Genomic DNA, 25,045 nt, shown 5'->3' on the forward strand with positions numbered 1-25,045 from the left:
CCCATGGGGGGTTCACAGTCTTAATCCCCATTTTACAGATGAGGTAACTGAGGCACAGAGAAGTGAAGTGACTTGCCCAAAATCACACAGCTGATAATTGGCGGAGCCAGGATTTGAACCCATGGCCTCTGACTCCAAAGCCCAGGCTCTTTCCATTGAGCCATGCTAGACTGTGAGCCCGCTGTTGGGTAGGGCCCGTCTCTCTATGTTGCCAACTTGGACTTCCCAAGCGCTCAGTACAGTGCTCTGCACACAGTAAGCGCTCAATAAATATGACTGACTGATTAATTAGCAAGAAGAACTCAGAATCAATAAATACGATTGAATGAATGAGAGATGGCCCCCACCCAACAACGGGCTCACGGTCTGCTCCGGACACGTGGCATCGCTTCTAGACCGTGAGCCCGCTGTTGGGTAGGGACCGTCTCTCTATGTTGCCAACTTGGACTTCCCAAGCGCTTAGTACAGTGCTCTGCACACAGTAAGCGCTCAATAAATATGACTGATTGATTAATTAGAGAGAAGAACTCAGAATCAATAAATACGATTGAATGAATGAAATAGAGACGGCCTCTACCCAACAACGGGCTCACGGTCTGCTCCGGACATGTGGCATCGCTTCTAGACCGTGAGCCCGTTGTCGGGTAGGGACCGTCTCTATATGTTGCCCACTTGGACTTCCCAAGCGCTTAGTACAGTGCTCTGCACATAGTAAGCGCTCAATAAATACGACTGATTGATTGATTGATTGATTGAGGTTCCCCGCCCCGCCAAGGGTGACCTCACCAGCTTACAAGGTCATCGATACATTAAAGATCCCCCCATCCGTGACTCTCCGCCGAAAGTGAAATGAAGGAAGAAGAAAAATCAATCAATCAATCAATCGTATTTATTGCGCACTTACTGTGTGCAGAGCACTGTACTAAGCGCTTGGGAAGTCCAAGTTGGCAACATATAGAGACAGTCCCTACCCAACAGTGGGCTCACAGTCTTATCAATGTCAGTCAATCGTATTTATTGAGCGCTTACTGTGTGCAGAGCACTGTACTAAGCGCTTGGGAAGTACAAATTGGCAACATATAGAGACAGTCCCTGCCCAACAGTGGGCTCACAGTCTAGAAGGGGGAAACAGAGAACAAAGCCAAACATACTGACAAAATAAAATAGAGTAGTATAGATATGTACAAGTAGAATAAATAAATAGAGTAATAAATCTGTACAAACATATATCCATATATACAGGTGCTGTGGGGAAGGGAAGGAGGTAAGGCGGAGGGGGACGAGGGGGAGAGGAAGGAGGGGGCTCTGTTAAGCGCTTACTATGTGCCAAGCACTGTTCTAAGCACTGGGGATGGATACAAGCTAATCAGGTTGTCCCACGTGGGGCTCACAGTCTTCATCCCCATTTTCCAGATGAGGTCACTGAGGCCCGGAGAAGTGAAGTGACTTGCCCAAAGTCACACAGCAGGTATGTGGAGGAGCCAGGATTCAAACCCGTGACCTCTGACTCCAAAGCCCAGGCTCTTTCCACTGAGCCACGCTGCTTCTCAATGAATACATTCTATTGAACGAATAGATGGGATCCCCGCCATTAGAGAAGCAGCGTGGTTTAGTGGAAAGAGCCCGGGTTTCGGAGTCAGAGGTTGTGGGTTCAAATCCCGGCTCCGTCAGTTGCCAGCTGTGTGACTCTGGGCAAGTCACTTCACTTCTCTGGGCCTCAGTGACCTCATCTGGAAAATGAGGATTTAGACTGTGAGCCCCACGTGGGACAACTGGATCACCGTGTAACCTCCCCAGAGCTTAGAACAGTGCTTTGCATGTAGTAAGCGCTTAATAAATGCCATTATTATTATTATTATTATTATTATTCTCTGGGCCTCAGTGACCTCATCTGGAAAATGAGGATTGAGACTGTGAGCCCCCCGTGGGCCAACCGGATCACCTTGTAACCTCCCCAGCGCTTAGAACAGTGCTTTGCACATAGTAAGCGCTTAATAAATGCCATCATTATTATTATTATTATTCTCTGGGCCTCAGTGACCTCATCTGGAAAATGAGGATTGAGACTGTGAGCCCCCCGTGGGACAACCTGATCACCTTGTAACCTCCCCAGCGCTTAGGACAGTGCTTTGCACATAGTAAGCGCTTAATAAATGCCATCATTATTATTATTATTCTCTGGGCCTCAGTGACCTCATCTGGAAAATGAGGACTGAGACTGTGAGCCCCCTGTGGGACAACCTCATCACTTTGTAACCTCCCCAGTGCTTAGAACAGTGCTTTGCATGTAGTAAGCGCTTAATAAATGCCATCATTATTATTATTATTATTCTCTGGGCCTCAGTGACCTCATCTGGAAAATGAGGATGGAGACTGTGAGCCCCACGTGGGACAACCTGATCACCTTGTAACCTCCCCAGCGCTTAGAACAGTGCTTTGCATGTAGTAAGCGCTTAATAAATGCCATCATCATTATTATTATTATTCTCTGGGCCTCAGTGACCTCATCTGGAAAATGAGGATTGAGACTGTGAGCCCCACATGGGCCAACCAGATCACCATGTAACCTCCCCAGCACTTAGAACAGTGCTTTGCACATAGTAAGTGCTTAATAATTGCCATTATTATTATTATTATTATTATTCTCTGGGCCTCAGTGACCTCATCTGAAAAATGAGGACTGAGACTGTGAGCCCCCCGTGGGACAACCTGATCACCTTGTAACCTCCCCAGCGCTTAGAACAGTGCCTTGCACATAGTAAGCGCTTAATAAATGCCATCATTATTATTATTATTCTCTGGGCCTCAGTGACCTCATCTGGAAAATGAGGATGGAGACTGTGAGCCCCACGTGGGACAACTGGATCACCGTGTAACCTCCCCAGCGCTTAGAACAGTGCTTTGCACATAGTAAGTGCTTAATAAATGCCATCATTATTATTATTATTATTATTATTATTCTCTGGGCCTCAGTGACCTCATCTGGAAAATGAGGATGGAGACTGTGAGCCCCACGTGGGACAACTGGATCACCGTGTAACCTCCCCAGCGCTTGGAACAGTGCTTTGCATGTAGTAAGCACTTAATAAATGCCATCATTACTATTATTATTATTCTCTGGGCCTCAGTGACCTCATCTGGAAAATGAGGATGGAGACTGTGAGCCCCCCGTGGGACAACCTGATCACCTTGTAGCCTCCCCAGCGCTTAGAACAGTGCTTGGCACATAGCAAGGGCTTAACAAATGCTATCATTAGCATTATTATTAATATCAAAGAGCTTAAAGTCCAGAGGGGGAGGAGGAGGTGGGAGAGACAGATTTCCCGTCACCATCCATGAAGGAAAGAAAGGTTCTTTCTCCGCTCACCTGAGCAGAAACTTCTGGTAAGTCTGGCGGTACGCAAAGCCGGCCCGGCGAACCCTGACGTTCTCCAGTAGGCCCAAGTACTCGACTTGATGGCCGCAACGCTCGGCGTCGAACAACTGTGGCGACTTTTTGTCGTTCGGCTTGATGCAACGGACGTAGTACGGCTCCTGCGGACAATCAATCAATCAATCAATCAATCAATCGTATTTATTGAGCGCTTACTGTGTGCAGAGCACTGTACAAGTTAGCAACACCTAGCAACACAATCGATGCACGGCCGGCTAGTCGTCGGGAGGGATGCGGGGCTGGGAGATAACCATCATTTATTCATTCATTCGTATTTATTGAGCACTTACTGTGTGCAGAGCACTGGACTAAGCGCTTGGGAAGTACAAGCTGGCAACCTATAGAGACGGTCCCTACCCGACAGCGGGATCAAAGTCTGGAAGGGGGAGACGGACCACAAAACAAAACAGGTGGACGGGTGGCAAGTTGTCAGAATAAATAGAAATCAATCAATCAATCGTATTTATTGAGCGCTTACTGTGTGCAGAGCACTGGACTAAGCGCTTGGGAAGTCCAAGTTGGCAACGTATAGAGACGGTCCCTACGCAACAGTGGGCTCACAGTCTGGAAGGGGGAGACGGACCGCAAAACATGTGGACAGGGGTCAAGTTGTCAGAATAAATAGAAATCAATCAATCAATCATATTTATTGAGCGCTTACTGTGTGCAGAGCACTGGACTAAGCGCTTGGGAAGTCCAAGTTGGCAACGTATAGAGAGAGACGGTCGCTACGCAACAGTGGGCTCACAGTCTGGAAGGGGGAGATGGACCACAAAACAAAACATGTGGACGGGTGTCAAGTTGTCAGAATAAATAGAAATCAATCAATCATATTTATTGAGCGCTTACTGTGTGCAGAGCACTGGACTAAGCGCTTGGGAAGTCCAAGTTGGCAACATATAGAGACAGTCGCTACCCAACAGCGGGCTCACAGGCTAGAAGGGGGAGACAGAGAACAAAACCAAACATATTAACAAAATAAAATAAATAGAATAAGTGAAGTGACTTGCCCAAAGTCACCCAGCTGACAATTAGCAGAGCTGGGATTCGAACCCATGACCCTTGATTCCAAAGCCCGGGCTCTTTCCACTGAACCACACTGCTTCTCATGATCGAATAAATGAATGAACACAGTTTCGGGCACAAAGTAAGTCCTTAATAAATTCCCCCCTTATCGCTATCATCATTGGTTGAAATAAAGCACAATCAACTGAGCATCCCGTACTAAGCGCTTGGGAGAACACAAATGATAATGTTGATAATAATAATAACAATGATGGCATTTATTAAGCGCTTACTATGTGCAAAGCACCGTGCTAAGCGCTGGGGAGGTTACAAGGAGATCAGGTTGTCCCACGGGGGGCTCCCAGTCTTCATCCCCATTTTCCAGATGAGGGAACTGAGGCCCAGAGAAGTGAAGTGACTTGCCCAAAGTCACACAGCGGACAATTGGCGGAGCCAGGATTCGAACCCGTGACCTCTGACTTCAAAGGCTGGGCTCTTTCCACTGAGCCACACTGCTTCTCATGATTGAATGAATGAATGAACACAGTGTCAGGGACAAAGTAAGTCCTTAATCAATCCCCCCCTTATCACTATCATCATTGGTTGAGAAAAACCATAATCAACTGAGCATCCTGTACTAAGCACTTGGGAGAATACAAATGATAATATTGATAATAATAATAATAGTGATGGCATTTATTAAGCGCTTACTATGTGCAAAGCACCATTCTAAGCACTGGGGAGGTTACAAGGAGATCAGGTTGTCCCACGGGAGGCTCCCAGTCTTCATCCCCATTTTCCAGATGAGGGAACTGAGGCCCAGAGAAGTGAAGTGGCTTGCCCAAAGTCACACAGCTGACAGCTGGCAGAGCTGGGATTCGAACCCATGATTCTTGATTCCAAAGGCCGGGCTCTTTCCACTGAGCCACACTGCTTCTCATGATTGAATAAGTGAATGAACACAGTGTCAGGCACAAAGTAAGCCCTTAATATATCCCCCCCTTATCGCTATCATCACTGGTTGAGATAAAACCACAATCAACTGAGCATCCTGTACTAAGCGCTTGGGAGAATACAAATTATAATGATAATGTTGATAATAATAATAATAATGATGGCATTTATTAAGCACTTACTATGTGCAAAGCACCGTTTTAAGCACTGGGGAGGTTACAAGGAGATCAGGTTGTCCCACGGGGGGGATGGGGGGGCTCACAGTCTTAATCCCCATTTTCCAAATGAGGGAACTGAGGCCCAGAGAATCAATCAATCAATCAATCGTATTTATTGAGTGCCTACTGTGTGCAGAGCACTGGACTAAGCGCTTGGGAAGTACAAATTGGCAACATATAGAGACGGTCCCTACCCCACAGTGGGCTCACAGTCTAGAAGGGGGAGACAGAGAACAAAACCAAACATACTAACAAAATAAAATCAATAGAATAAGTGAAGCGACTTGCCCAAAGTCACCCAGCTGACAATTAGCGGAGCTGGGATTCGAACCCATGACCCTTGATTCCAAAGCCCGGGCTCTTTCCACTGAGCCACGCTGCTTCTCATGATTGAATAAATGAATGAACACGGTGTCAGGGACAAAGTAAGTCCTTAATAAATCCCCCCCTTATCGCTATTATCATCACTGGCTGAGATAAACCACAATCAACTTAGCATCCTGTACTAAGCGCTTGGGAGAATACAATATGATAATGTTGATAATAATGATAATAATAATAATAATGGCATTTATTAAGCACTTACTATGTGCAAAGCACTGTTCTAAGCGCTGGGGAGGTTACAAGGAGATCACAACACCAGGACACGCAGCAGCAGCCCACGTGTCTCTCCCTGCCCAGAAGGCCAGATGTGAAGTGACTTGCCCAAAGTCACACTGCTGACAATTGGCAGAGCCGGAATTTGAACCCCTGACCTCTGACTCCAAAGCCCGGGCTCTTTCCACTGGGCCACACTGCTTCCCTAATAATAATTATTATCCCTAATAATAATAATTATTCCTACAATAATAATTATTATTATTAGAGGGGGAGAAGGATACTAAAATCAATTGCACAGATAGGGGAAATGGCAAGACTGTAAGCCTGTTGTTGGGTAGGGACCGTCTCTATACGTTGCCGACTTGGTCTTCCCAAGCGCTTAGTCCAGTGCTCTGCACACAGTAAGCGCTCAATAAATACTACTGAATGAATGAATGAAATTAATTTTATGTCCATATAAGTTTTGGTTATTTGTTCAGCTGCTTTATCCTGATGCGTGCCCCTGGAGGGACAGGGCCTGTGTCCAACCCGATCTACTTGAATCTGCCCCAGTGCTTAGTACAGCACCTGGCACATAGTAAGCACTTAAGAGATGCCATAATAAAGATTATTATTATTAGAGGGGGAGAAGGATACTAAAATCAATTGCACAGATAGGGGAAATGGCAAGACTGTAAGCCTGTTGTTGGGTAGGGACCGTCTCTCTATGTTGCCGACTTGGACTTCCCAAGCACTTAGTACAGTGCTCTGCACACAGTAAGTGCTCAATAAAGACAATTGAATGAATGAATGAACAGATGCCGTAATCATTATTATTATTATTATTATTAGAGGCGGAGAAGGACACTAAAATCAATTGCACAGATAGGGGAAATGGCAAGACTGTGAGCCCGTTGTTGGTTGGGTAGGGACCGTCTCTACACGTTGCCGACCTGTACTTCCCAAGCGCTTAGTACAGTGCTCTGCACACAGTAAGCGCTCAATAAATACGATTGAATGAATGAATGAATGAAATTAATTTTATGTCCATATAAGTTTTGGTTATTTGTTCAGCTGCTTTATCCTGATGCGTGCCCCTGGAGGGACAGGGCCTGTGTCCAACCCGATCTACTTGAATCCGCCCCAGCGCTTAGTACAGCACCTGGCACATAGTAAGCACTTAAGAGATGCCATAATAAAGATTATTATTATTAGAGGGGGAGAAGGATACTAAAATCAATTGCACAGATAGGGGAAATGGCAAGACTGTGAGCCTGTAGTTGGGTAGGGACCATCTCTATATATTGTCGACTTGGACTTCCCAAGCGCTTAGTACAGTGCTCTGCACACAGTAAGCGCTCAATAAAGACAATTGAATGAATGAATGAACAGATGCCGTAATTATTATTATTATTATTATTATTAGAGGTGGAGAAGGACACTAAAATCAATTGCACAGATAGGGGAAATGGCAAGACTGTGAGCCCGTTGTTGGTTGGGTAGGGACCGTCTCTACACGTTGCCGACCTGTACTTCCCAAGCGCTTAGTCCAGTGCTCTGCACACAGTAAGCGCTCAATAAATACTATTGAATGAATGAATGAAATTAATTTTATGTCCATATAAGTTTTGGTTATTTGTTCAGCAGCTTCATCCTGATGCGTGCCCCTGGAGGGACAGGGCCTGTGTCCAACCCGATCTACTTGAATCCGCCCCAGCGCTTAGTACAGCACCTGGCACATAGTAAGCACTTAAGAGATGCCATAATAAAAATTATTATTATTAGAGGGGGAGAAGGATACTAAAATCAATTGCACAGATAGGGGAAATGGCAAGACTGTGAGCCCGTTGTTGGGTAGGGCCCGTCTCTAGATGTTGCCAACTTGGACTTCCCAAGCGCTTAGTCCAGTGCTCTGCACACAGTAAGCGCTCAATAAATACGATTGATTGAATGAATGAAATTAATTTTATGTCCACATAAGTTTTGGTTATTTGTTCAGCAGCTTCATCCTGATGGGCGCCCCAGAAAGGACAGGGATTGTGTTTAATCACGTCAACGATGGCGACGGAGGATTGCCCCGGCTTTTCATCGAGGCCTAAATCACCGCGCTTCTCGCTCATCGATGGATCGATCGTATTTATCTTCTAGCCTGTGAGCCCGCTGTTGGGTAGGGACCGTCTCTATACGTTGCCAACTTGGACTTCCCAAGCGTTTAGTCCAGTGCTCTGCACACAGTAAGCGCTCAATAAATAGGACTGAATTTATTGGGGGCTGACTGCGCCCGGGGAATTGGACCAAGCGCTGCGGACGGTTCGCTCTAACAGATTCAAAGACTCGCTCCCGACCCGCAACGAGCTGTATTCGTTTCTTCGGTGCAATCAACGAGGCAAGAGGCAGCTTGGCTCAGTGGAAAGCGCCCGGGCTTTGGAGTCAGAGGTCCTGAGTTCAAATCCCGGCTCTGCCAATTGTCAGCTGTGTGACTTTGGGCAAGTCGCTTCACTTCTCTGGGCCTCAGTTCCCTCATCTGTAAAATGGGGATGAAGATGGGGAGCCCCCCGTGGGACAACCTGATCTCCTTGTATCCTCCCCAGAGCTTGGAACGGCGCTTTGCACATGTAAGCGCTTAATAAATGCCATTATTATTATTATTATTATTATTATTATTATTATTATTATTATTTAGAGGGCGCGTCTGAAAAATTTGTAAGTTCTATGTGGGGTTTCGGCAAATTCTCTTCCCTGACTAATTTGGTTGAATGACTAAGTTCTTACACTCGCCGAACGCTGTGTCTTCTCAGTGGAAAGAGCCCGGGCTTTCGAGTCAGAGGTCCTGAGTTCAAATCCCGGCTCTGCCAATTGTCAGCTGTGTGACTTTGGGCAAGTCGCTTCACTTCTCTGGGCCTCAGTTCCCTCATCTGTAAAATGGGGATGAAGATGGGGAGCCCCCCGTGGGACAACCTGATCTCCTTGTATCCTCCCCAGCGCTTAGAACAGTGCTGTGCACATAGTAAGCGCTTCATATATGCCATTATTATTATCTTTTAGACTGTGAGCCCACTGTTGGGTAGGGACTGTCTATATGTTGCCAACTTGTACTTCCCAAGCGCTTAGTCCAGTGCTCTGCACACAGTGAGCGCTCAATAAATACGATTGATTGATTGATTGATTCTTATTAAGAGGGCACATCTGAAAACTTTGTAAATTCTACGTGGGGTTTTGGCAAACTCTCTTCCCTAATTTGGTTGAGGGGCTAAATCCTTACGCTCACCGAACGCTGTGTCTTCTCTGTGGAAAGAGCCCGGGCTTTCGAATCAGAGGTCCCGAGTTCAAATTCCGGCTCCGCCAATTGTCAGCTGTGTGACTTTGGGCAAGTCGCTTCACTTCTCTGGGCCTCAGTTCCCTCATCTGTAAAATGGGGATGAAGACTGGGAGCCCCCCGTGGGACAACCTGATCTCCTTGTATCCTCCCCAGAGCTTGGAACGGCGCTTTGCACATAGTAAGCGCTTAATAAATGCCATTATTATTATTATTATTGTTATTATTTAGAGGGCGCGTCTGAAAAATTTGTAAGTTCTATGTGGGGTTTCGGCAAATTCTCTTCCCTGACTAATTTGGTTGAATAACTAAGTTCTTACACTCGCCGAACGCTGTGTCTTCTCAGTGGAAAGAGCCCGGGCTTGCGAGTCAGAGGTCCCGAGTTCAAATCCCGCCTCTGCCAATTGTCAGCTGTGTGACTTTGGGCAAGTCACTTCACTTCTCTGGGCCTCAGTTCCCTCATCTGTAAAATGGGGATGAAGATGGGGAGCCCCCCGTGGGACAACCTGATCTCCTTGTATCCTCCCCAGCGCTTAGAACAGTGCTGTGCACATAGTAAGCGCTTCATATATGCCATTATTATTATCTTTTAGACTGTGAGCCCACTGTTGGGTAGGGACTGTCTCTATATGTTGCCAACTTGTACTTCCCAAGCGCTTAGTCCAGTGCTCTGCACACAGTGAGCGCTCAATAAATACGATTGATTGATTGATTGATTATTATTAAGAGGGCACATCTGAAAACTTTGTAAATTCTACGTGGGGTTTTGGCAAATTCTCTTCCCTAATTTGGTTGAGGGGCTAAATCCTTACGCTCACCGAACGCTGTGTCTTCTCTGTGGAAAGAGCCCGGGCTTTCGAATCAGAGGTCCCGAGTTCAAATTCCGGCTCCGCCAACTGTCAGCTGTGTGACTTTGGGCAAGTCGCTTCACTTCTCTGGGCCTCAGTTCCCTCATCTGTAAAATGGGGATGAAGACTGGGAGCCCACCGTGGGACAACCTGATCTCCTTGTATCCTCCCCAGAGCTTGGAACGGCGCTTTGCACATAGTAAGCGCTTAATAAATGCCATTATTATTATTATTATTATTTAGAGGGCGCGTCTGAAAAATTTGTAAGTTCTACGTGGGGTTTCGGCAAACTCTCTTCCCCGACTAATTTGGTTGAATAACTAAGTTCTTACGCTCGCCGAACGCTGTGTCTTCTCAGTGGAAAGAGCCCGGGCTTGCGAGTCAGAGGTCCCGAGTTCAAATCCCGGCTCTGCCAATTGTCAGCTGTGTGACTTTGGGCAAGTCACTTCACTTCTCTGGGCCTCAGTTCCCTCATCTGTAAAATGGGGATGAAGATGGGGAGCCCCCCGTGGGACAACCTGATCTCCTTGTATCCTCCCCAGTGCTTAGAACGGTGCTTAAACTGTGAGCCCACTGTTGGGCAGGGACTGTCTCTATATGTTGCCAATTTGTACTTCCCAAGCGCTTTGTACAGTGCTCTGCACATAGTAAGCGCTCAATAAATACGATTGATGATGATGATGAGTAAGCGCTTAGTATATGCTATTATTATTATTATTATTTAGAGGGCGCATCCGAAAGCTCTGTAAGTTCTACGTGGGGTTTCGGCAAATTCTCTTCCCTGACTAATTTGCTGTGTGACGTTGGGCAAGTCAACTCACTTCTCTGGGCCTCAGTTCCCTCATCTGTCAAATGGCGATGAAGACTGGGAGCCCTCCGTGGGACAACCTGATCTCCTTGTATCCTCCCCAGTGGTTAGAACAGTGCTTTGCAAATAGTAAGCGCTTAATAAATGTCATCATCATCATTATTATTATTATTATTATTATTATTATTATTTAGAGGGCGCGTCTGAAAAATATGTAAGTTCTCCGTGGGGTTTCGGCAAATTCTCTTCCCCGACTAATTTGGTTGAATGACTAAGTCCTTACGCTCGCCAAACGCTGTGTCTTCTCAGTGGAAAGAGCCCGGGCTTTCGAGTCAGAGGTCCCGAGTTCAAATCCCGGCTCCGCCAATCGTCAGCTGTGTGGCTTTGGGCAAGTCACTTCACTTCTCTGGGCCTCAGTTCCCTCATCTGTCAAATGGGGATGAAGACTGTGAGCCCCCCGTGGGACAACCTTATCTCCTTGTATCCTCCCCAGTGCTTAGAATGGTGCTTTGCACAGAGTAAGTGCTTAATAAATGCCATTATTATTATTATTATTATTATTATTTATTATTATTATTACTATTATTATTATTTAGAGGGCGTGTCTGAAAACTTTGTAAGTTCTACGTGGGGTTTCGGCAAATTCTCTTCCCTAATTTGGTTGAATGATTAAATCCTTACGCTCGCCGATTGCTGTGTCTTCTCAGTGGAAACAGCCCGGGCTTTCGAGTCAGAGGTCCCGAGTTCAAATCCCGGCTCCGCCAATTGTCAGCTATGTGACATTGGGCAAGTCAGTTCACTTCTCTGGGCCTCAATTCCCTAATGTGTCAAATGGGGATGAAGACTGGGAGCCCCCCGTGGGACAACCTGATCTCCTTGTATCCTCCCCAATGGTTAGAACAGTGCTTTGCACATCAATCAATCAATCAATCGTATTTATTGAGCGCTTACTGTGTGCAGAGCACTGTACTAAGCGCTTGGGAAGTCCAAGTTGGCAACATATAGAGACAGTCCCTACCCAACAGTGGGCTCACAGTCTAAAAGCACATGTAAGCGCTTAATAAATGCCATTATTATTATTATTATTATTATTTAGAGGGCGCGTCTGAAATCTCTGTAAGTTCTATGTGGGGTTTCGGCAAATTCTCTTCCCTGACTAATTTGGCTGAGTGACTAAGTTCTTACACACGCCGAACGCCGGGTCTTCAGACATTAAAATGTTTATATTTAACCATGTATGAGTCACAGACCAACAATATCCCCGGGCCGGGGGGGTGGCTGAGGGGCGGGTGGGTGTCTTTTCTTTGGAAACAAACGATCGCGCTGCCAAACCCTGGCAAGAGGATCATCCCCAAAAGGATAAGCATCTGTTTCCCCGCCTTACCTCCTTCCCCTCCCCACAGCACCTGTATACATGTTTGTACTTTTAGACTGTTCTTTTAGACTGTGAGCCCACTGTTGGGTAGGGACTGTCTCTATATGTTGCCAACTTGGACTTCCCAAGCGCTTAGTCCAGTGCTCTGCGCACAGTAAGCGCTCAATAAATATGATTGATTGATTGTACAGATTTACTCACCTCCTCCAGGAGGCCTTCCCAGCCTGAGCCCCTTCCTTCCTCTCCCCCTCGTCCCCGTCTCCATCCCCCCCATCTTACCTCCTTCCCTTCCCCACAGCACCTGTATAGATGTATCTATGTTTGTACAGATTTATTACTCTATTTATTTATCTTACTTGTACATATCCCCCTTTTAGACTGTGAGCCCACTGTTGGGTAGGGACTGTCTCTATATGTTGCCAATTTGTACTTCCCAAGCGCTTAGTCCAGTGCTCTGCACATAGTAAGCGCTCAATAAATACGATTGATTGATTGATTGACTGATTGATATCTATTCTATTTATTTTATTTTGTTAGTATGTTTGGTTTTGTCCTCTGTCTCCCCCTTCTAGACTGTGAGCCCACTGTTGGGTAGGGACCGTCTCTAGATGTTGCCAGCTTGTACTTCCCAAGTGCTTAGTCCAGTGCTCTGCACACAGTAAGCGCTCAATAAGTACGACTGATTGATATGTTTGTACATATTTATTACTCTATTTATTTATTTTACTTGTACATATCTATTCTATTTATTTTATTCTGTTAGTATGTTTGGTTTTGTCCTCTGTCTCCCCCTTCTAGACTGTGAGCCCGCTGTTGGGTAGGGACCGCCTCTATATGTTGCCAACTTGTACTTCCCAAGGCTTAGTACAGTGCTCTGCACACAGTAAGTGCTCAATAAATACGGCTGATGGATTGATATGTTTGTACATATTTATTACTCTATTTATTTATTTATTTATTTTACTTGTACATATCTAGTCTATTTATTTTATTTTGTTAGTACGTTTGGTTTTGTTCTCTGTCTCCCCCTTTTAGACTGTGAGCCCACTGTTGGGTAGGGACTGTCTCTATATGTTGCCAATTTGTACTTCCCAAGCGCTTAGTACAGTGCTCTGCACACAGTAAGCGCTCAATAAATACGATTGATTGATTGATTTACTACTCAATTTATTTATTTATTTTATTTGTACATATTTATTCTATTTGTTTTATTTTGTTAATCTGTTTTTGTTTTGTTGTCTGTCTCCCCCTTCGGCAACAGCGTGAGCCCGCTGACGGGTAGGGACCGTCTCTAGGTGTTGCCAACTGGGACTTCCCAAGCGCTTAGTCCAGTGCTCTGCACACAGTAAGCGCTCGATAAATACCATTGAATGAATGAAAGAATCTGTTTAATTGCCTTGTACTTCCCAAGCGCTTAGTACATTGCTCTGCACACAGAAAGTGCTCAATAAATACGATTGAATGAATGAATGAATCTGTTTAATTGCACAGTTTTGAACCATCACCATCAAGTAGAAGCACTATGGCCTCCAACTTGTACTTCCCAAGCGCTTAGTCCAGTGCTCTGCACACAGTAAGCGCTCAATAAATACGACTGAATGAATGAAAGAATGAATCTGTTTAATTGCCTTGTACTTCCCAAGCGCTTAGTCCAGTGCTCTGCACACAGTAAGCGCTCAATAAATACGATTGAATGAATGAAAGAATGAATCTGTTTAATTGCCTTGTACTTCCCAAGCGTTTAGTCCAGTGCTCTGCACACAGTAAGCGCTCAGTAAATACAATTGAATGAATGAATGAATGAATCTGTTTAATTGCACAGTTTTGAACTGTCACCATCAAGTAGAAGCATTATGGCCTCCAACTTGTACTTCCCAAGTGCTTAGTACAGTGCTCTGCACACAGTAAGTGCTCAATAAATACAATTGGATGAATGAATGAATAGTGGCAAGAACCCGGGCTTGGGAGCCAGAGGATGTGGGTTCTAATTCCGGCTCCGCCACTTGTCTGCTGTGTGACCTTGGACAAGTCACAGCTTCTCTGGGCCTCAGTTCACTCATCTGGAAAATGGGGATGAAGACTGTGAGCCCCACGTGGGACAAACTGATTACCCTGTATCTACCCCAGTGCTCAGAACAGTGCTTGGCACTGTTCTGCTTAACAGTTTTTGGGGTTTTTTTGGTATTTGTTAAGCGCTTACTATGTGCCAAGCACTGTTCTAAGCGCTGGGGAGGATACAAGGTGATTAGGTTGTCCCATGTGGGGCTCACAATCAATCCCCATTTTACAGATGAGGTAACTGAAGCCCAGAGAAGTTAAAAGTGACTTGCCCAAAGTCACACAGCTGACAGTTGGCAGAGTCAGGATTTGAACCCACGACCTCTGACTCCAAAGCCCGGGCTCTTTCCACTAAGCCACGCTGCTTCTAGACTGTGAGCCCGTTGCTGGGTAGGGACCGTCTCTATATGTTGCCAACTTGTACTTCCCAAGCGCTTAGTACAGTGCTCTGCACACTGTAAGCGCTCAATAAATACGATTGAATGAATGAGGAGTTAGCTTGCTACATGATGTTTTATTAAGAATAAGAAGACAGCTGTCCCGTAACCAGGGACACAGTTACCTGGTTACGCAGAAATTCTTATTTTATCATTCTAGCCTACTGAGTGGGGGGAAACCAGAGAGGCATAAATCAATCAATCAATCAATCAATCGTATTTATTGAGCGCTTACTGCGTGCAGAGCACTGTACTAAGCGCTTGGGAAGTACAAGGTGGCAACATATAGAGACGGTCCCTACCCAACAGTGGGATCCCCAAACCGACTGCTGGCCTTCGGATTCTTAATACTGAATTTAAATGCCCAAATTGTACCGCCATACTTTTGTATTATTATTATATTTGCTAGGTGCTTACGATGTGCCAAACACTGTTCTAAGCACTGGGCGAGAGAGGAGGTTTTCAGGTTGGACTCGGTTCCTGTCCAGGTGAGAGGGAGTGGCATTGAACCCCCATTTTACAGCTGAGGAAACTGAGGCCCAGAGAAGTGAAGTGACATGCCCACTTCTAACATGACATGACATGAGCCCATTGTTGGGTAGGGACCGTCTCTATATGTTGCCAACTTGGACTTCCCAAGCGCTTAGTACAGTGCTCTGCACACAGTAAGCGCTCAATAAATATGATTGAATGATTGATTGATTCTAACATGACATGTTAGAAGTGACATGTCCCCTCCTTCCTCTCCCCTTCCTCCCCCTCTCCATCCCCCCGCCTTACCTCCTTCCCCTCCCCACAGCACCTGTATATATGTTTGTATGGATTTATTACTCTATTTATTTTATTTGTACATATTTATTCTATTTATTTTATTTTGTTGATATGTTTTGTTTTGTCGTCTGTCTCCCCTTTCTAGACTGTGAGCCCGCTGCTGGGTAGGGACCGTCTCTATATGTTGCCAACTTGGCCTTCCCAAGCGCTTAGTACGGTGCTCTGCACACAGTAAGCACTCAATAAATAAAACTGAATGAATGAATCGGCTGTTGCCAACTTGGACTTCCCACAGCACCTGTATATACGTATATATGTTTGTACGGATTTATTACTCTTTATTTATTCATTTTATTTGTACATATTTATTCTATTCATTTTATTTTGTTAAAATGTTTTGTTTTATTGTCTGTCTCCCCCTTCTAGCCTGTGAGCCCGCTGCTAGGTAGGGACCGTCCCTATATGTTGCCAACTTGGACTGCCCAAGCGCTCAGTCCGGTGCTCTGCACACAGTAAGCGCTCAATCAATACAATGGAATGAATGAATCGGCTGTTGCCAACTTGTACTTTCCAAGCGCTTAGTCCAGTGCTCTACACAGAGTAAGCGCTCAATAAATACGAATGAATGAATGATTCATTCATTCATTCAATCGTATTTATTGAGCGCTTACTCTGTGCAGAGCGCATGACATGACGAGAAGCAGCGTGGCTCAGTGGAAAGAGCCCGGGCTTTGGGGTCAGAGGTCGTGGGTTCGAATCCCAGCTCCGCCAATTGTCAGCTGGGTGACTTTGGGCAAGTCACTTCACTTCTCTGGGCCCCAGTTACCTCAACTGTAAAATAGGGATTAAGACTGTGAGCCCCCGTGGGACAACCTGATCACCTTGTATCCCCCCCCAGCGCTTAGAACAGCTTTGCACATAGTAAGCGCTTAACAAATGCCATCATTATTTATTATTTATGACCTTCTCACCGAATCCAACGGCCTCTACTCCGTCCTACCCCTCCTCAATCCCCTTCTCCTAACTTCAACTTCACCAACACTCTGGCGGTTCCTTCTCAGTCTCTCTTTCTTTTTAATGGCATTTATTAAGAGCTTACTATGTGCAAAGCACTGTTCTAAGTCTCCTTTGCGGACCCCTCCTCTGCCTCCCTCCCCTTAACTTTCGAGCAGCAGCGTGGCTCACTGGAAAGAGCCCGGGCTTTGGAGTCAGAGGTCATGGGTTCAAATCCCGGCTCCGCCAATTGTCAGCTGTGTGGCTTTGGTCAAGTCACTTAACTTCTCTCAGCCTCAGTTCCCTCATCTTTAAAATGGCGATTAAGACTGTGAGCCCCCCGTGGGAAAACCTGATCACCTTGTAACCTCCCCAGCCCTTAGAACAGTGCTTTGCACATAGTAAGCGCTTAATAAATGCTGTTATTATTATTATTGCCAGCTGGGTGACTTTGGGCAAGTCATTTCACTTCTCTAGGCCTCAGTTACCTCATCTGGAAAATGGGAATTAAGACTGTGAGGCCCCCCGTGGGACAACCTGATCACCTTGTAACCTCCCCAGCGCTTAGAGCAGTGTTTTGCACATAGTAAGCGCTTAATAAATGCCATGATTATGATTATTATTAACTGCAGGAGCCCCTCAAGGTTCAGTCCTGGGCCCCCTTCTATTCGCCATCTTAACCCACTCCCTCAGAGACCTCATTCGCTCCCAGGGTTCAATACCATCTCCATTCATTCATTCATTCAATTGTATTTATTGAGCGCTCACTGTGTGCAGAGCACTGTACTAAGCGCTTGGGCAGTCCAAGTTGGCAACATATAGAGACGGTCCCTACCCGACAACAGGCTCACAGGCTAGAATCTCCATGCGGGTGATTCCCAAATCTCCCGCTCCAGCCTTGACCTTTCTCCTCCTCTGCAGTCTCCCATTTCCTCCGGCCTTCGGGACAGTCCTACTTGGATTTCCCAACGATACCTCAAACCGAACACGTCCAAAATCAATAATCAATCAATCAATCGTATTTATTGAGCGCTTACTGTGTGCAGAGCACTGGACTAAGCGCTTGGGAAGTCCAAGTTGGCAACATCTAGAGACAGTCCCTACCCAACAGTGGGCTCACAGTCTACAAGGGGGAGACAGAGAACAAAACCAAACATATTAACAAAATAAAATAAATAGAATAGATATGTACAAGTAAAATAAATAAATAAATAGAGTAATAAATCTGTACAAACATATATACATATATATACAGGTGCTGTGGGGAAGGGAAGGAGGTAAGATGGTGGGATGGAGAGGGGGACGATGGGGAGAGGAAGGAGGGGGCTCGGTCTGTGAAGGCCTCCTGGAGTCAATCAATCAATCAATCAATCAATCGTATTTATTGAGCGCTTACTGTGTGCAGAGCACTGTATTAAGTGCTTGGGAAGTCAATCAATCGATCAATCAATCGTATTTATTGAGCGCTTACTGTGTGCACAGCACTGTATTAAGCGCTTGGGAAGTCAATCAATCAATCAATCAATTGTATTTATTGAGCGCTTACTGTGTGCAGAGCACTGGACTAAGCGCTTGGGAAATCCAAGTTGGCAACAGATAGAGACAGTCCCTACCCAACAGCGGGCTCACAGTCTAGAAGGGGGAGACAGAGAACAAAACCAAACATATTAACAAAATAAAATAAATATAATAGATATGTACAAGTAAAATAAATAAATAAATAAATAGAGTAATCATAATAATAATAATGATGGCATTTATTAAGTGCTTACTATGTGCAAAGCACTGTACTAAGTGCAGGGGAGGTTACAAGGTGATCAGGTAAATCCATACAAACATATATACATACATACAGGTGCTGTGGGGAAGGGAAGGAGGTAAGATGGGGGGGATGGAGGGGGAGAGGAAGGAGGGGGCTCAGTCTGGGAAGGCCTCCTGGAGTCAATCAGTCAATCAATTGTATTTATTGAGCGCTTACTGTGTGCAGAGCACTGTACTAAGCGCTTGGGAAGTCCAAGTTGGCAACATATAGAGACGGTCCCTACCCAACAGTGGGCTCCCAGTCTAGACGGGGGAGACAGAGAACAAAACCAAACATATTAACAAAATAAAATAAATAGAATAGATATGTGCATGTAAAATAAATAAATAAATAGAGTAATAAATATGTACAAACTAAGCGCTTGGGAAGTCCAAGTTGGCAACATATAGAGACGGTCCCTACCCAACAGTGGGCTCACAGTCTAGAAGGGGGAGACAGAGAACAAAACCAAACATATTAACAAAATAAAATAAATAGAATAGATATGTGCATGTAAAATAAATAAATAAATAGAGTAATAAATATGTACAAACTAAGCGCTTGGGAAGTCCAAGTTGGCAACATATAGAGACGGTCCCTACCCAACAGTGGGCTCCCAGTCTAGAAGGGGGAGACAGAGAACAAAACCAAACATATTAACAAAATAAAATAAATAGAATAGATATGTGCATGTAAAATAAATAAATAAATAGAGTAATAAATATGTACAAACTAAGCGCTTGGGAAGTCCAAGTTGGCAACATATAGAGACGGTCCCTACCCAACAGTGGGCTCACAGTCTAGAAGGGGGAGACAGAGAACAAAACCAAACATATTAACAAAATAAAATAAATAGAATAGATATGTGCATGTAAAATAAATAAATAAATAGAGTAATAAATATGTACAAACTAAGCGCTTGGGAAGTCCAAGTTGGCAACATATAGAGACGGTCCCTACCCAACAGTGGGCTCACAGTCTAGAAGGGGGAGACAGAGAACAAAACCAAACATATTAACAAAATAAAATAAATAGAATAGATATGTGCATGTAAAATAAATAAATAAATAGAGTAATAAATATGTACAGACATATATACATATATACAGGTGCTGTGGGGAAGGGAAGGAGGTAAGGTGGGGGGGATGGAGGGGGAGAGGAAGGAGGGGGCTCAGTCTGGGAAGGCCTCCTGGAGTCAATCAATCAATCAGTTGGATTTATTGAGCGCTTACTGTGTGCAGAGCACTGGACTAAGCGCTTGGGAAGTCCAAGTTGGCAACATATAGAGACGGTTCCTACCCAACAGTGGGCTCACAGTCTGGCTGCCCGGCACGGGCCATCAGGGAAAGGAGCTGGAGTTGGTGTTCACACTGGTCCTTTGTTTGAAGAATCCTAAGTAGAGGCTGAACTTCCCATCTCGGAGCGACCACTCTGATGCTAGTGATGCCTGTCTCCTTGTTTTGTTTTGTTCTCTGTCTCCCCCTTCTAGACTGTGAGCCCGCTGTCGGGTAGGGACCGTCTCTATCTGTTGCCGAATTGTACTTTCCAAGCGCTTAGTACAGAGCTCTGCACACAGTAAGCGCTCAATAAATATGACTGAATGAATGAATGAATAGAAGGGGGAGACAGAGAACAAAACCAAACATATTAACACAATGAAATAAATAGAATAGATATGTGCACGTAAAATAAATGAATAAATAGAGTAATAACTATGTACAAACACTGGAGAAGTAGCGTGGCTCAGTGGAAAGAGCAACAGGCTTTGGAGTCAGAGATCATGAGTTCAAATCCCGACTCCGCCAATTGTAAGCTGTGTGACTGTGGGCCGGTCACTTCACTTCTCTGGGCCTCAGTTCCCTCATTTGTAAAATGGGGATGAAGACTGGGAGCCCCCCCGTGGGACAATCTGATCACCTTGTATCTCCCCCAGTGCTTAGAACAGTGCTTTCCACATAGTAAGCGCTTAATAAATGCCATCATCATTATTATTATTATTATTGTTCTCTGTGCCTTAGTGACCTCATCTGTAAAATGGGGATGAAGACTGGGAGGCCCCCGTGGGACAACCTGATCACCTTGTAACCTCCCTAGCGCTTAGAACAGTGCTTTGCACATAGTAAGCACTTAATAAATGCCATCATTATTATTATTCTCTGTGCCTTAGTGACCTCATCTGTAAAATGGGGATGAAGACTGGGAGCCCCCCCGTGGGACAACCTGATCACCTTGTAACCTCCCTAGCGCTTAGAACAGTGCTTTGCACATAGTAAGCGCTTAATAAACGCCATCATTATTATTATTATTATTCTCTGTGCCTTAGTGACCTCATCTGTAAAATGGGGATGAAGACTGGGAGGCCCCCGTGGGACAACCTGATCACCTTGTAACCTCCCCGGTGCTTAGAACAGTGCTTTGCACATAGTAAGCGCTTAATAAATGTCATTATTATTATTATTGTTATTATTATTGTTATTATTATTATTATTACTATTATTATATATACATATATTCAGGTGAACACCTCATCTTCCCACCCAAAGCCCGTCCTCCCCCGACTTTTCCGTCACTTCAGACAACGCCACCACCCTCCATCACACAAGCCCTTAGTTGCAGAATTATCCTCAAGTCCTCTCTCACTCAACCCACATATTCCATCTGTCACCGAATCCTGCTGATTCCGCCTTCATCCTATTGCTAAAATCCACTCTAAAATCAATCAATCAATCAATCAATCGCATTTATTGAGCGCTTACTGTATGCAGAACACTGTACTAAGCGCTTGGGAAGTACAAGATGGCAACATATAGAGACGGTCCCTACCCCACAGTGGGCTCACAGTCTAAAATCCAAACTGCCACCCTGCTAGCCCAAGCACTTATAATAATAATAATAATGATGATGGCATTTATTAAGCGCTTACTATGTGCAAAGCACTGTTCTAAGCGCTGGGGAGTTTACAAGGTGATCAGGTTGTCCCACATGGGGCTCACAGGCTTAATCCCCATTTGACAGATGAGGGAACTGAGGCCCAGAGAAGTGAAGTGGCTTGCCCAAAGTCACCCAGCTGACAAGTGGCGGAGCCGGGATTTGAACCCATGACCTCTGACTCCAAAGCCCGGGCTCTTTCCACTGAGCCTCGCTGCTTCTCTGTCCTCTCCCGCTTTGGCTACTGCGTCAGCCTCCCCGCCGGCCTCCCCGCCTCCTGTCTCTCAATCAATCAATCGTATTTATTGAGCGCTTCCTGTGTGCAGAGCACTGTACTAAGCGCTTGGGAAGTCGAAGTTGGCAACATATAGAGACGGTCCCTACCCAACAGTGGGCTCACTGTCTAGAAGACTCCCCAATCCGGTCCCTACTTCACTCCGCTGCCCGGATCATTTTCCTACAAACCCATTCGGGCCACGTCTCCCCACTCCTCAAGACCCTCCAGTGGGAGAAGCGGCGTGGCTCAGTGGAAAGAGCCCGGGCTTTGGAGTCAGAGGTCATAATAATAATAATAATAATAATAATAATAACAATGGCATGGATTAAGCGCTTACTATGTGCAAAGCACTGTTCTAAGCGCTGGGTGGATACAAGGTGATCAGGTTGTCCCACGGGGGGCTCACAGTCTTAATCCCCATTTTCCAGATGAGGGAACTGAGGCTCAGAGAAGTGAAGTGCCTTGCCCAAGGTCACACAGCAGGCATGTGGCGGAGCTGGGATTCGAACCCATGACCTCTGACACAACCATGACATAGGTCATGGGTTCAAATCCCGGCTCCGCCAAGCGTCAGCTGGGCGACTTTGGGTAAGTCAGTTCAATTCTCTGGGCCTCAGTGACCTCATCTGGAAAATGGGGATTAAGAATGTGAGCCCCACATGGGACAACCTGATCACCTTGTATCCCTGCAGCGCTTAGAACAGTGCCTTGCATATAGTAAGCGCTTAACAAATACCATCATCATTATTATTATTTGGAGTCAGAGGTTATGGGTTCAAATCCTGGCTCTGCCAAGCGTCAGCTGGGCGACTTTGGGCAAGTCACTTCACTTCTCCAGGCCTCAGTGACCTCATCTGGAAAATGGGGATTAAGACTGTGAGCCCCACATGGGACAACCTGATCACCTTGTATCCCCCCCCCCAGCGCTTAGAACAGTGCCTTGCACGTAGTAAGCGCTTAACAAATACCATCATTATTATTATTATTTGGAGTCAGAGGTCATGGGTTCAAATCCCAGTTCCGCCAAGCGTCAGCTGGGCGACTTTGGGCAAGTCACTTCACTTCTCCGGGCCTCAGTGACCTCTTCTGGAAAATGGGGATTAAGACTGTGAGCCCCACGTGGGGCTTGTATCCCCCCAGCGCTTAGAACAGTGCCTTGCACATAGTAAGCGCTTAACAAATACCATCGTTATTATTTGGAGTCAGAGGTCATGGGTTCAAATCCCGGCTCTGCAAAGCGTCAGCCGGGCGACTTTGGGCAAGCCACTTCACTTCTCCGGGCCTCAGTGACCTCACCTGGAAAATGGGGATTAAGACTGTGAGCCCCACGTGGGACAACCTGATCACCTTGTTACCTCCCCAGCGCTTACAACAGCGCTTTGCACCTAGTGAGTGCCTAATAAATGCCATCATCATCATCATCATCATCATCATCATCATCATCAATCATCAATCGTATTTATTGAGCGCTTACTATGTGCAGAGCACTGTACTAAGCGCTTGGGAAGTCCAAGTTGGCAACATACAGAGACAGTCCCTACCCAACAGTGGGCTCACAGTCTAAAAGGGGGAGACAGAGAACAAAACCAAACATACTAACCAAATACAATAAATAGAACAGATATGTACAAGTAAAATAAATAAATAAATAAATAGAGTAATAAATATGGACAAACATATATCCATATATCCAGGTGCTGTGGGGAAGGGAAGGAGGTAAGATGGGGGGATGGAGAGGGGGACGAGGGGGAGAGGAAGGAAGGGGCTCAGTCTTCCTTCCTTCCTCAGTATTAAGTGCTTACTATGTGGAAAGCACTGTTCTAAGCACTGGGGGGATACAAAGTGATGAGGCTGTCCCCCGTGGGGCTCACAGTCTTCATCCCCATTTTCCAGAAGAGGGAACTGAGGCCCGGAGAAGCGAAGTGACTTGCCCAAAGTCACCCAGCTGACAAGTGGCGGAGCCGATATTTGAACCCATGACCTCTGACTCCAAAGCCCGGGCTCCTTCCCACTGAGCCACACTGCCTCTCTAAAATCTCTAAAATTGAAATTCCCTAAATTTCTCTAAACGTGGGGTTCACGGTCTTCACCCCCATTTTCCAGAAGAAGGAACTGAGGCCCAGAGAAGTGAAGTGACTCGTCCAAGGTCGCACAGCAGACAGGTGGCGAAGGTGGGATGAGAAGCCGGGTCCTCAACTCCCGCTAGGCCACGCTGCTTCTATATGTTGCCAACTTGGACTTCCCAAGCGCTTAGTACAGTGCTCTGCCCACAGTAAGCGCTCAATAAATACGATTGAATGAATGAACGCTTCTCTCGCGTTTACCTTGGTGACTGCAGGTCTCCGAAGGGACTTTGGGGGCGGAGAAAGCAAACCTCCAAAGTATTTAGAGGCTGCAAAATGAAATTCCATGGCGTTCCCGCGAGTTCTTTGGCTACTAAACTTTCCCCTGGGTTTAGTGTCACTGACATCTAATTGGGAATCGTCCTGGGAATGTTTCGGATCCTTACAAAACATTTAGGGAAGCAGCGTGGCTCAGTGGAAAGAGCCCGGGCTTTGGAGTCAGAGGTCGTGGGTTCAAATCCCAGCTCCGCCACTTCTCAGCTGTGTGACTTTGGGCAAGTCACTTCACTTCTCTGGGCCTCAGTTCCCTCATCTGGAAAATGGGGATGAAGACTGTGAGCCCCTCGTGGGACAACCTGATTACCTTGTATCTACCCCAGCGCTTAGAACAGTGCTTTGCACATAGTAAGCGTTTAATAAATACCAACATTATTATTATTATTATTATTATTACGAAGGTGGAACGAGAAAGCCGGAGGGGGGAAGAGCAACAGGGGAATCATCATCATCAATCGTATTTATTGAGCGCTTACTGTGTGCAGAGCACTGTACTAAGCGCTTGGGAAGTACAAGTTGGCAACATCTAGAGACAGTCCCTGCCCAACAGTGGGCTCACAGTCTAAAAGAGGGAGACAGAGAACAAAACCAAACATAGTAACAAAATAAAATAAATAGAATAGATATGGACTTATTTCATTTTGTTGGTATGTTTGGTTCTGTTCTCTGTCTCCCCCTTTTAGATTGTGAGCCCACTGTTGGGTAGGGACTGTCTCTATGTGATGCCAATTTGTACTTCCCAAGCGCTTAGTACAGTGCTCTGCACATAGTAAGCACTCAATAAATATGATTGATTGATTGATTGATTGATTGACAAGTAAAATAAATAAATAAATAGAGTAATA

The 25,045-nt window shown here is 45.6% G+C and overlaps 1 protein-coding gene across 1 annotated transcript in view; it reads right to left on the minus strand.

The window, feature by feature from the left end:
* The window catches only part of MYO1D (myosin ID), a 350,574-nt gene that overhangs the window by 176,188 nt on the left and 149,341 nt on the right, over positions 1 to 25,045 (minus strand). The window contains 1 exon segment of the mRNA XM_038754744.1: positions 3,368 to 3,534. Coding sequence (XP_038610672.1) covers positions 3,368 to 3,534 — 167 coding nt within the window.

Source organism: Tachyglossus aculeatus, chromosome 11 (assembly GCF_015852505.1).
Source record: "Tachyglossus aculeatus isolate mTacAcu1 chromosome 11, mTacAcu1.pri, whole genome shotgun sequence".
NCBI classification, from domain to species: Eukaryota; Metazoa; Chordata; class Mammalia; order Monotremata; family Tachyglossidae; genus Tachyglossus; species Tachyglossus aculeatus.